This window comes from Phytophthora sojae, assembly GCF_000149755.1.
Source record: "Phytophthora sojae unplaced genomic scaffold PHYSOscaffold_3, whole genome shotgun sequence".
NCBI lineage: Eukaryota > Oomycota > Peronosporomycetes > Peronosporales > Peronosporaceae > Phytophthora > Phytophthora sojae.
Genome location: NW_009258117.1, coordinates 7414237 through 7426697, shown reverse-complemented (window position 1 = coordinate 7426697; position 12461 = coordinate 7414237). Strand labels below are relative to the sequence as shown.

Sequence of the window (12461 nt, the reverse complement as noted above, 5' to 3'; positions counted from 1 at the left end):
TGGACCAGGTAACAGCGCTTAAGCCCACTCATAGCTTGATATGACTAAATGGGCTGCGTTTTGGTTACGACTTTTTATTGTTTAGGGAATGGAGCGAGCGATGGAATTCCTGGCTGCTGAGATCCTCCCGCGCTCGGCTCGCTATGCGACCCCAGACGCAATCTGGAATCCGGTGATAGAGCTACAACGCTTACTTTTGGCCCACAATCGTGGCGTTCCGGTGTACAGGTATACTGGTGTGCACAGTTTTGCTGTATTAAAGGCCTGACATTTCTTTTACGCCGTAGAAAACTTCCCGATACAGAGAGCACCCCAGCGTTTACGGTGGAGCTCTTTGTGCAAGATGAGGTGCGGTGCGCCTGGTGAAAATATGATGCAATGAATTGCTGAGCTTATTATAATATCTCTTTGTCTGCCTGCAGTCTATCCTGAAAAGACAGTCAACTTCTTCGTATAGAGCGGCAAAACGCTAGATGCCTACGCGAGGTTTACGGGATTATTCAGCGTCGCTGCGTAGCATCATTGATAACAATTCACATTACAGTAGGACGTCGAGTGGCAGGTACTTCACGACAACCGATCAAGTATTTTCAAACAGCTCAGAATTGAAGAATGTCTCCATGTCCTAGGGCATTGCTCGGCGTATCTTGTGCTGTTGTCATCGAAGCAAAGACTCGCGCTTCTTTTATTATCGCAAATACTGGATAAGCAAAGCTGCACGTCGACCTTATCACATGGAGCGCTAAAGATAAAAAGAGTAATCGAAACGACGGGAACTTGCTGTCGGACGTACGCCTCGACACTAGATATTGTGCCCAAGCAGATCAAGATGGAGAGCGGACCTCCGATGCTCGACGCGTTGGCCAAGTTGGAGCTTGCCATGCGTCCGCAGTCGGTGCCGTCGTGGCTCAGCAGTGACACCAACCACGCCCCCAAGGTGACGGCACTCGGTCCGAGGACGTCAAGCGTCGAGCTGGTAGACCACACAACGGTGCACGGAGCTGCTGGAACTGCGATTATTGGGACCAACGGCGGAACCTCTCCACACAAAGATAAAGCGGGTCCCATGGCTCCCAGTCCTTCGTCTGTTCGACCACGCGCTCCGATAGGAATGCTCAAGGACACGGTTAGTGCCGCTGACAAGGAGTTCTTGGCCAAATCCGAGCACCCGTCGCCAAAGCGTTCACGACATCGCACACGGCAACAGGCAACCGAGTCGAAAAGCAGGTGCGTAGTTAAGTGTCGTGGCCAAAGATTCGTCTTGACTCACGGATGTTGTTGTAGACGAGTCAAACAATCTCTCGTCGAATCACTGCGATCGCTCGAGTTCTTTGACAAGACGAACCGAAGCCGCGAGCTCACGACTAAAAGCTCAGTCATGCGCGTATCTGCAGACCCTGGAGGTGAGCTCCTGATGCTGGATTGTGTGCTCTTAATTAAAAGTGCTAACTCTGGCTCGCTGATATGCAGACAACGTGCACTTCGTCAATATCGACGATAGCCTGGAGGAGAGCGAGGACGATAGAGTTCTTGCAGACGTTGACGAGCTGATTATTACCCATAACGAGCATCAAGGTGGTCACGCTGCGGTTGAAAACCGAGCATCGAGATATCTCGCAAAATCTTTCGGGTCGAAGTCAACACCGGAGCCGCCCGAGGTTTTCCAGATCCCCGAGCTGCCTCACGGACAGAACCTCGTTATCAACATCCTCTCGACGTGGGGGGACCCCTTCTACGTGGGGCTTATGGGGATTGAGATTTTTGATCACACAGGACACGCCGTTCACCTCTCCGATGTTGATAAACAACTGTCGGCGGACCCACCAGATCTAAATATCCAAGACCACGACCGTCTCGACCCCCGAACTGTCGATAAGTTGGTCGACAAGCACTACTTCACCTGTGACGAACTGCACGCGTGGCTTGCTCCGTTCTCGCGTGGCCAGAACCACTTCATCTACATGGATTTCGACTACCCCTTGTCCATCTCGATGCTGCGTATCTGGAACTACAACACAACTCGCATCCACTCGTACCGCGGTGCTCGCTACGTGGAGATTTCGTTGGACGGCAAGTTCATCTTTAAAGGCGAACTCCGACGCGCACCCGGAAGCGTTATTGAAGACATTGACGACTGCAACGAGTGCATTCTATTCACGATGAACCAGTCGATTTTGCAGCTCATTGAGAAATACGAGAAGCGGAACGAGACGCTGATCGATAGCGAGGCTCCTGGAACTTCCATAGCCCCGACATCAACGTCTCCGCTCGATGGCTTGGGCACATTAAGCGGCCTGCCAATTGGCCCGGACCCGCGGCTTCTAGAGCGACCGAAGACTGGCAACAAGACATCTCGCGCTGCAGCCAGAGGAAGCAGCCACATCATTTGCTCCCCTGAAGCTGGAGACTCGACGTTCCCAATCACTCCCGTGTTTACCCCAGTCGCCCCGCTGCCTAAGGGTGTGAAGGCAGGGATGAACTTCCAAACGCCATCAAAAGCAGCTCAAGCCTCTCGCCCGTGCACTGCTCCAGTCGTGGGAGGGCCAATGACTGAGCGCCCGTTGTGCTGCAAGACGATCGAGCTGATACTGGAAGCAAATTGGGGAGACCCGTACGAAATCGGACTAGCAGGTCTGGAATTCCTCGACTCCAACTACGTGCCATTGTCGATATGCTTGGACACTGTCATCATCTCGGCACCATTCGGCGTCGATAGAATGCAAAAGCTCATAACAACCCACGGAGCACGACATCTCTCCACCGACCCTGAGGACATGTGGAGTGCTCCGCTTCAGGACGTGCTCACGCTCCCTCCAGACCGCCGAGCTATCACGATCGATTTCCCCGAGAAAGTGAGCGTGCGAGCGCTGAAAGTCTGGAACTACAACACAACACTGGATGACTCTTTTAAAGGCACCAAGCAGATTTCCGTGCGGATCGACGGTGTCCACCACATGCGCGCATCACTGAGGAAGGCCCCAGGGAACCTCATGGACTTCGACTTTGGCCAATTCTTGTACCTACGCAACAGTTCGTTGCAGCAAGGCGCGGTTGCTGTCTCCACTACGCCCCCAGCATTTCCGTCCAAGGAAAGTGACCCGTTAGCATCAAGGACAGGAGAAGCCGAGAGTACGAGGCCATCCTCACCCGTGCACGCTCAGCCAGCTCAAGACATCACCTCCTCAAGCGGGTTTTTCGAGGGATCAGCGTTCTGCGACGCCACCTTCTCGCTCTCGCAGCCGTCTACGCCCCCCCAGTCACGACGGAACAAAACCACCATGAAGCCGATCGCAGAAGTTTTCCAGCAGTACCAAACGCCTCTGTTCCCCACGGGCTACATCATCAAGTTCGTCTTCTCGTCCACCTGGGGAGACCAGTTCTACCTGGGACTCAACGGCGTAGAACTCTACGACCGCGACAACCAGCTCATCCCGCTGTGCAGCGAGATCATCGACGCCCAGCCGAGAGATATCAACATCTTAAAAGAACCGGGCGCCACGCAGGACGTGCGGACGCTGGACAAGCTGTACGACGGCGTCAACAACACGTACGACGACCGCCACATGTGGCTGGCGCCGCACACGCCGTCGCATCCCAACAAGCTCGTGATCTTCTTCAACGAGCCCGTGACCATCTCCAAGATCCGATTGTGGAACTACAGCAAGACGCCCACGCGCGGCGTGCGCGAGTTCGAGGTCTTCCTCGACGACGTGCTGATCTACCATGGGACGCTGAAGCAGGCGCCGGCGCTCAACCTGCCGAGCGTTGACGGCGGCTCCGACGAGGCTTTGGACCTGTTCGCCCACTCTACGTTGGAGAACCGCCGACTGCGGAAGAAGTGGCACGAGCAGGCCGAAGCCGCCGCCAACGCCGTCAACATGACCCAGACGCTGCTGTTCACCGATGACCTGGAGGTCATCGAGGCGGAGGCCGGCAACATCTACATGCCGCAGGACGAGCTCGAGGCCAGCGTCACGTTCTACGACAACAGCCAGGTGCTCTCCCTCTCGGATCTACCGGGCAGCGAGGCCATCATGCGCCCGACGACGAGTGCAGGCTGGTAGCAATGTGCAGCAACAACTTCAACTAATAGAACATGGCTACACTATCACTATGATAATATCATATTATGGATACATTTATTTGATGTGGCATACACCACCTTCAGCATTTCGCGATTAGCGACTGTAGCGATGCCCCTATGAGCAGTAGCGGACTCCATGTGCGCACGAGCGGCAGCCCGGGCCGCGGTGCGGGCGCGGCGGCGTCCGGGGGATCGCGCAGCAGCCAGCAGTCATCGCGCCCGAGCAGCAGCCGCAGCAGCAGCCTGGCGTCCAGCGGCCGCGGGGGCAGGAAGGTCGTGGAGGAGCAAGTCAGGCTAGTGGGCACGCACTACGTACGTTATCCTGTCCATTTGACACAGGGTAGTATGGGTGCCAGGTTTAGTGCAGGTGGCTTATCTTGTATGTGTCTGTATACAGCAACTGGGGGCGGAAATCGGGCGCGGAGGCTTCGGAGTCGTCTACGGCGCGCTGGACCTGCGCAATGGACGCTCTGTGGCCATCAAGCAGGTGTCGCTGCGGGATATCGACAAGGACGAACTGCTGTCCATTGAGGTACAGGATAAGGAGGTGCTGGATAGAACTTTTTGCAGCAGACTGACAAAGCAGTTATCCTGTATGTTACAACGTTACAGACGGAGATCAGTCTGCTGCGCAAGCTCAACCACGAGAACATTGTCAAGTACCACGACACCATCAAGACGCAGGGCTACCTCTACATTGTGCTCGAGTACATGGAAAACGGCTCGCTGGCTCAGTTCGTCAAGAAGTTCGGCTCGCTGTCGGAGACGCTCGTGGCCATGTACATCACGCAGGTGCTGAGAGGACTGGCCTACCTGCACGAGCAGGGTGTGCTGCACAGAGACGTCAAGGGAGCCAACATCCTGACGACCAAGGACGGACTGGTGAAGCTGGCGGACTTTGGCGTGGCTATCAAGCTCAACGAGACGCAGAAGGCCAACTCGGTCGTGGGGTCGCCGTACTGGAGTACGTCGAGCAACGGCGAGGTCAAAAGGCTAATTAATTGGCTAACGAATTGGTTGTGTCTGTACTGCAGTGGCACCGGAAGTGATTGAGATGGCGGGCTGGTCCTCAGCGTCAGATATCTGGAGCGTGGGATGCACAATCATCGAGGTACTGACGACAAAGCCGCCGTACTTCGACCTGGCACCCATGGCTGCACTGTTCCGTATCGTGCAAGAAGATCACCCGCCGCTTCCGCAGCGGATGTCTCCGGTAAATGTGCTGCCGAGTTTTCTCTAGATGATTAAGGGCACTGCTGATTCTTGTTACTATTGTTTGTATTCGATGCAATAGGCTTTGCATGATTTCATCATGAAGTGCTTCATGAAAGAGCCGCGACTGCGAGCGTCAGCTGAGGAGCTTCTTGCCCACCCGTGGATCGCACAAATTCCGAAGAACAAGGTGGAGCAAAGCACACAACTGGTTGCCGAGAGCGTCACGTCGTCCAACGATCGTGACGCTGTGCTGAACACGATCAAACTCTACGAGAAAAGCTCGTCTACAGCAGAAGTACCTGCACCTGCAACAGGCAAAAGCTCGCGCTCTCTTAGTGCTACGCAGGAGCAGTCTGACGAAGATGTGGAGGATTGGGATGATGAGTTCGGCGTTGATTCGAACCCCACGCCGTTCGTGCTCAGGGATGAGGGAAACGGGGAGGCCAGCAAGGCGAAGACTCCGCAGGAAACAGCTCCGAGTAAACCCAAGTTTCAGTTGTCGAAGGAAGATGCGAACGCGCTCTTTAACGACGACGTGTGGGACGAAGACGAGCCCGAAACTTCGGTTGTATTAGAGAGCAAATCCGTGCTTGATGCTAGCCTGAACAGCAGCGGGATTAGCTTGAGCCAAAACAAAATGGACCGACCAACGATGAACTCGTGGGATCGGTCGTCGCTGATCCCAGCTCAAAATCGGATTGCAAAGCTCCAGCAGTTCGTCGAAGACCCAGAGGAAGATCTTACTTTTGACGATATCGACGAGAAGCAACTTCTACAAGCGGCGGCGAAGCAACAGCGCGCGATGGAGACAGACCCCCTCGCTGCCACCGTAGTCCCAGGCAATAAGCGCCAGAGCGACTTCAAGGAGGAGGACGACATGGATGGCGATTTCGACTTTGCAGACGGGAATGCGGGAGGTTTGGTGCTTCGCGTCGGTAGCAACCGAGACAGTGGTGCTGGGTCGTCGTCGGGCGGGAGTGCGCACGACAACTTGTTTGACGACGAATTGGACTTCGATTACTCGACTGCCCGAGACACAAACCAAAAGGCGACGGCGCGAGTAGTGGAGTTATTGTCCTTACTGGATCCAAGCATGGAGGACCAAGTCATCCTCGATGCTTGTAATAATCTGGTAAGAGCGCAAGTAGATTTGTGCCGATGCTGCTGGAGTTGCTGACATTGACCTTTTGCCATTTTGAAGGAGGAGCTGTTTGACCAGAACGTAACCCTAAGGAGGGATTTGATGTCTCAACCTGGTGTTGTGCCGAACATCATGGAGGCGCTGGAGATGAAGAAAATGGACGTCCTTCATGCTGTCCTCAGAGTTATCAACATTGTAAGTTCTGGCGCGAAGCTCTGCATTAGGTGTCAGAGTAGCTCATTCCTGGTTTGTGTTTGTATATTTTGTATTGTATAGATTGTGGAGGGCTACAAGAAATTTCAGGAAAACTTAGCGCTGGTTGGCCTGGTGCCCGTGATCATCAAGCTCACGAAGCAGCATAACCCTTATTACTTACCCGGTGAAAGTGGACGCGGGTTCCGCATGGACAGCTCGGAGGACAACGAGTTCTCCATTGCTGTGCGGATGGAGGCAGCCAAGTTTGTGCGCCAGTGTTGCAAGACAAGCTCATTGACGCTGCAAATGTTTATTGCGTGTGGAGGTTTGCCTGTGCTGGTTGACTTCTTGACGTTGGGAGATAAATCATCCAGCCTTGACGAAGATGTGGACCTGCTTCGGATTGCTCTGGACGGAATCTTCAGCGTATTCAGCATCCAAACCATCCCGAAGAACGACATCTGCCGTCTCTTTGTGAAGGCGGGACTGCTCAAGAAGTTTGTGGTCGTGTTTTCAGAGATTGTCACATCGGTATCATCGAATGACACAAGGATCCAAGCGTCGTCTACGAAGCTATCTGCAAAGAAGACCGATCTCAAGAGCGGATCGGCGCCAAAGTGGACCATGAGAGAGCTTCACAAGACGTGCGATATCTTCGTGCAGTTTTCTCAGGGCGATGCCGTGGTCAAAGAACACATGTGCGATGGCGCTGTGTTAGAAGGTCTGCTGGAAGCCATTCATCCTGGCGCACAGCTCTTTGATTCAGAGGAGCAGCCGAGAAAAAACAAGCGCACACTACCTCTCATTCGCCACTCCGATGAGTTCGTCGCCGCTATGCTGAAGATTCTCAAGTGTATTCGAAACTTGAGTATGGAGCCCTTGACGCTCGAGAAGTTGGACCGGGCGGGGGCAATCCCAACCCTGGTTCGTCTGCTGAACGAGCAAGAAGCGGAAGGCCCCTCGATCTCCGACGTGAGGCGGAAAGAGGTCGAGAACATCGTGCTCCAGTCGATGTTCTACCTATGCCGGATCAACCGTAACCGGCAGACTCACGCGGCACAGGCAGGCGTCATCCCGTCACTCATCAAGGTGGTGCGGAACTCGAGTCCGCTGAAGCAGTTTGCGCTTCCTATACTGTGCGATCTGGCGCATGCGTCGCCTACAGCACGAGCGCATCTGTGGACCTACGACAGCGTGACCCTGTTCCTGGAGCTGCTCGAGGACAAGTACTGGCAGATCGACGCCATCAAGTCCATCAGCGTGTGGCTTGTGCACGACACTGTGAAGATGGAGAACGTGCTTCTCGTGCCGGAGAACCTGCTAAAGATAATGCTGTGCTTCCACAACGCCCAGGACACGGAACTGGAGAACTTGTTAGAGCCGTTGTTGGAGATTATGAGCCGTTCAGTGCGGCTCAACCAGGCTCTTGGACGCAGCGGCATGTTTGTGATGGAGATTCTGAAGCGACTGCGAATCATCCCGAAGGCCATCGTTCGCAAGAACCTGCTCAAGATGCTCAAGAGCCTCTTCGAGTCTCACACGTCTCCGATCCAGTTTTTGGTCGAGTACAACCTCCGCCCGATCGTGTATGCGCTCGCCCAGGACGAGAACAGCATGATTCTGGTGAAAGAAATCGCCTCCCAACTTCTTCAGGCCATCCTCGTGGCTGCGGGGGTGTTTTAGTCGCGACTCTCGAGGACGTACAGCACGTACCTAAACGTTTCCTGGAAATTATCCAACGACAAGCGCACTGCTCGAGGGGAAAGTGGTGGCAGTATGTTTTATTTATTGGAATGGACACCTGTGCTTGTTGCGTACTTCATGATTATCTTTTTTACTTGTTATTGTTTGCTTTTCTGTTGTTGCAGCGATGCCAGGAGGAGCTCCTTCTTGAACGCGTCCATGCTTCGGTGGCTGGAGGCGTTGAAGGCAGCTACAGAAGACGGTGGGAGCTTCTGCGCTCGAGACTTGGCGAGTTCGTGCATCACTTCATCGCGGACGACATTTTTGATCATGGCCTTCGTTGGAGGGAGCTCTCCCTGGCACGAAATGCACTTGGCGCCAATGAGTGGAGCCGACTTCGGACTACCTTCGTCAATGGTGGCAATGCTGGTTATGCTCCTCGCGAAGCTCGTTCCGGGCTCCAACCGCCCGCGGTGGCCTTGGAGAAGCGACTTGAGCTGATTCTTGTCGACCTTGCGTCGAAGACGGCGGTGGATATCGATGAGGTCGTGCTCATCGAGAGAAGAGTTTGCCACGTTCTGCACCTGCCGCTCAAGAACCTCCTGGGTCCAGAGCAGCTCGTCCTTGTCGAGTTTCTTGCTCACGCGTGCAATGAGCTGGTTCATCTCCTCTCCGAGCAGTCCGTCGCGCTCAAGAGTTTCGCTGCGCGTTGCATCCAGGCCCGTGGTAAGTAGATTCCGCATGTCGTTGTTGGCAGTCATGAGCTCCTCGATTGACTTCTTGACGTCCTCCTCTTTAGCGTAGGCGAACGACAGCTCCATGAAGCTGTCAAGGCGAGTGTTCATCATCTTGACCAGCGCGATGGTGGAGTCGAGATGACCAATAGCGAAACTATGCTCGTCGACCTTGCTCTGGACGACTGCGTGTGAGGTGCGGAGTTCTTCGACGTGATGGCGTGAGCTCGTCGCTTCGGCATGCAATAACAGCAAGAAGAGGACGGCGCGAACCTGAACCACTGCGTCATGCATGAAGAGCGTCAACTCTGGCACCTGGTTGCCTTCCTTTTGGGTCTCTCGAGTGATCAGAGCCACCTCCAGCTCTTTCAACTTGGTAGTGGTGATGAATACAAGGTGGTCGTCGAAGCTTGAGTTCTGGCTCGTCGGTGTGGGAGTGGAGTCGTGGCCCTCGTTGTTGCCACCGGTTTCAAGTGCATGCGCGGCCGCCTTCGCCATAGCTGCCTGGCCTTTGAGCTTTTCAAGCTGCTTCTGGAAATCCATCGCTGCATTTACCAGGAAGTCGATCTCGGACTCAACTTCTTCGTGCGAGAAGAGCGACTTGCAGTTCGTTATCAAGTGCGTGAAGATTCCGTGGAGCAGCTCGATGCCCACGTCGAGAGCAGTGCGGGAGGGATTCTTCGCTGACTGCTCCGCCCTAGTCAGTTCGACTGACTGAAGCATAGCGCCGCTTATTCCGAGCAAAGTGTGGTAGATGCGGTGGCAGAAGTCGATGATGCGGAGAAGCTGGTTGCCGTTCGAAACACGCTGGGAATTCTGCAGCTGCTCGACCACCTTATGGAGCTCCACTGCGGCCTCGTTCGTGCGCTGCTCGGCCTCCTGCCGCAGAGTGTACAGCGAGAACTCGATCTTGTCGTGGAGCGCTGGAATCTCAGTCTCGCTCACTTGAGTTAGCCGCTTCTCGGACGCCTCAAAGGCCGAAGCTTGGTTGGAGAACTTCGCAGTGACGTCCTGGAGCTGCGCTGAGATCGCGTTGGTCACCGCCGTCGTCACATTTGAGGACACGGAGTTATTGCGACGTGCTGATGTTCGTAGCCGCTGGACTTCCACGTCCAGTTCCTGTACCTTTTCCTCGATATCAACGATCGTCCGCGCCTGTGACTTCTGCGTTCGCTCCATCTTTTGAACCCTGTCCACAACTGGCTGGAGCTCCACGATACTTTCGTCCAGAGCGTTAATGGCTGAACTGTTATCCTGTATGTGGCGCTCAAGATACTCCAGCGATTCATCCAGATGCGACGTGTTCTCCTCCAACCGCTTCACGCGCGAGCCCATCGACATTTGCTCACGTTTACGGAAGAGCGCCTTCTCTGCGTTGATGCCGTTCAGTTGTCGAAGCCGCGATAGGCGAACCAGTTTCGCAAGTAAAATCAACCACAGCTCTTTGATCCGCTCCTTCGTCAACGGTGGACGTGGTTCGACTAGAGCAAGATTGGCCGACGGGGGCCTCGTTGATCGTCCCGATAGTGGCGATTGTTCGGCTAGCTGGAGGTCCGACTCCTTTCGTGTGCTCGTCTGCCGACGTTGGCGGCGAGCGCGGACGACGGACGTGAGCATGGCAGGACGGATTAAATTCCCTGATGAAGACGAGGATCGGAACAATTCGACGTGCTCGTCCATTTCTTTCTGCTGGGTGGCCATGCGCGAGCGATATTGCTGAGGCAGCTCTTCTGGGACCACCTCTTGGTCTTCGTGCTTGTCGGCTTCTTCGGGCGGCGCAACTTCTTCGCGTTTTTCTTCTTCGACATGGACTTCTTCGTTTACCTCCGGTTCCGGGACTGGTGGCGGGGTGGCAGGTGCAACCGGGGCAGCAACAATCTCAGTGGTGCGTTCGCCCTCTGGCTGTTGAGGAGAAGACTCTACTACAGTTGGCGGGGCTGCTGCTTGGACGTCAGTGGGCGTAGCTTCGGGGATTGGAGGCTCGAAATCGGCGGAAGACAGCACAGGGAGGGCCGGCTCCGTTGCTTGCTGAAGCCTCCGCAGCGAACGTCGCACGTATTTTGACATGGAGGCGATTGATTTCACGCGTAGTCGAGATGGTGTACGCTGCGGTGGCGATGCGTCCGTCGGCTCTGTGGATACTGAGGGGACATCGAGAGGTACCTTTGCCTCGACCGTCGGAGCTGGAGCAGGTGCGACCGCCTCGGTAACATTTTCCTGCGACTTTTCCGAACGAAACACTGGGATGAAGTGGAGAGCGCTCTTCCTGATCGAAGCGACGTCTTGCTCGGTCTCCGTCGTCTGCTCCTGCTCCTCTTGAGGTTCTTCCTCCTCTTCATCGCTGGTTTCCGAGTCGACGTCGTCACTGCCCAGCGACTTGGCCAGCATCTCAATTCCCGTGCGGACGTCGTCGATACTCTGCTCCTGTCGATCCGCGCGCCGCGTGAGCTCCTTGACCTCCATCTTGACCCTCGACAGGTAGTCGAACCTTTTCTCGAGCTGCTCGAGCTGCATCTTCACGGCCTCCTCCGTCTGCTTGGCCTTCTCGGCCAAACTGTTCGTTGCCTCGCTCCGTAGCACGTTGATCTGCACACTCACCTTCTCGTCTAGCGCCCGTAGCTTCTCCTCCAGCAGCGCCCTCGCTGGCGCGTCGTCGACCACGACCTGCGAGCCCTGTAGCACCACGAGCGCCTGCTGCATCTGCTCGGCCACTTGCTGCTGCACGTTCTGCTGCAGCTGCTCCATCCGCGTGGACAGCGTCGCCAGTGCGTCGACGACCGAAGAATCGGGCGGTGAGGGCTCCGAGGGCACCTCAACCACCACAGGGGCCGGCGCCGGGGTGTCCTGCAATTTTTTCACGGCCAGGCGCATTGTCAGTTGCGTGGACTCGAGCTGCGTGATCTTCTGCGTCTGCCGCTCGTTCGCGGCCGCCAGAAGCTGCAGCTGCGAGGTGAGCGTGGCCACCACCGACGTCAGCGCGTTCTCCTGGGCGGCCAACACGTCCCCCATGCCGGGCATGAACTCCTCCAGCAGGTCCATGGCTGCTTCGCTATCTATCCCTTGCTACAATAGCCGTCTGACCAAGATCAACGCCAACTAATGGCGTAACGGCCCACTTCAACTTGTACGTGATTGGCTACTTTAACTTGCAAATGATTGGCTAGACAAACGATTCAAAACAATTCTCCTCTACTAAGTACCTTATTTGCATTGCTCAATAAGTTTTACTTCATTTTACTACTGTATTGATCTCTAGATTGTAAGTGGGCGAGGAGCTAAGTCGGCACAAATGCAATACACAATGCAACGAAAAATACCCTAAACAGCAGTTGTTGGTGGAAAACTTTCTAAGGACAACTATGATTGGGCTAAACGCACACATGACCATGGCTATTTTTACCTCTTACAT

General features: G+C 55.0%; 4 protein-coding genes across 4 annotated transcripts; 2 read left to right on the top strand and 2 right to left on the bottom strand.

The window, feature by feature from the left end:
- Nucleotides 1-829: 829 nt before the first annotated feature.
- On the top strand, nt 830-4064 carry PHYSODRAFT_492265 (hypothetical protein; the record flags this gene model as incomplete). The annotated part of the gene is made up of 6 exons (XM_009526091.1): nt 830-1227; nt 1285-1403; nt 1471-2460; nt 2533-3034; nt 3131-3149; nt 3240-4064. The coding sequence occupies 6 exons, from the start codon at nt 830-832 to the stop codon at nt 4062-4064; spliced, it is 2853 nt and encodes a 950-aa protein (XP_009524386.1).
- Nucleotides 4065-4484: 420 nt separating this feature from the next.
- Nucleotides 4485-8294, top strand: PHYSODRAFT_247414 (hypothetical protein; the record flags this gene model as incomplete). The annotated part of the gene is made up of 8 exons (XM_009526090.1): nt 4485-4616; nt 4697-5048; nt 5119-5297; nt 5379-6431; nt 6501-6635; nt 6717-7166; nt 7236-7346; nt 7425-8294. Coding segments are annotated over 8 exons (3282 nt in total), but the record flags the coding sequence as incomplete, so codon positions are not given.
- Nucleotides 8295-8476: 182 nt separating this feature from the next.
- PHYSODRAFT_492478 (hypothetical protein) lies at nt 8477-10669 on the bottom strand (the record flags this gene model as incomplete). The annotated part of the gene is made up of 1 exon (XM_009526089.1): nt 8477-10669. One exon carries the CDS (start codon nt 10667-10669, stop codon nt 8477-8479), a length of 2193 nt encoding a protein of 730 aa, XP_009524384.1.
- An 852-nt stretch (nt 10670-11521) lies between these two features.
- PHYSODRAFT_461507 (hypothetical protein) lies at nt 11522-12091 on the bottom strand (the record flags this gene model as incomplete). Its single annotated transcript, XM_009526088.1, has 3 exons — nt 11522-11638; nt 11738-11851; nt 11912-12091. Coding segments are annotated over 3 exons (411 nt in total), but the record flags the coding sequence as incomplete, so codon positions are not given.
- Nucleotides 12092-12461: the final 370 nt, after the last annotated feature.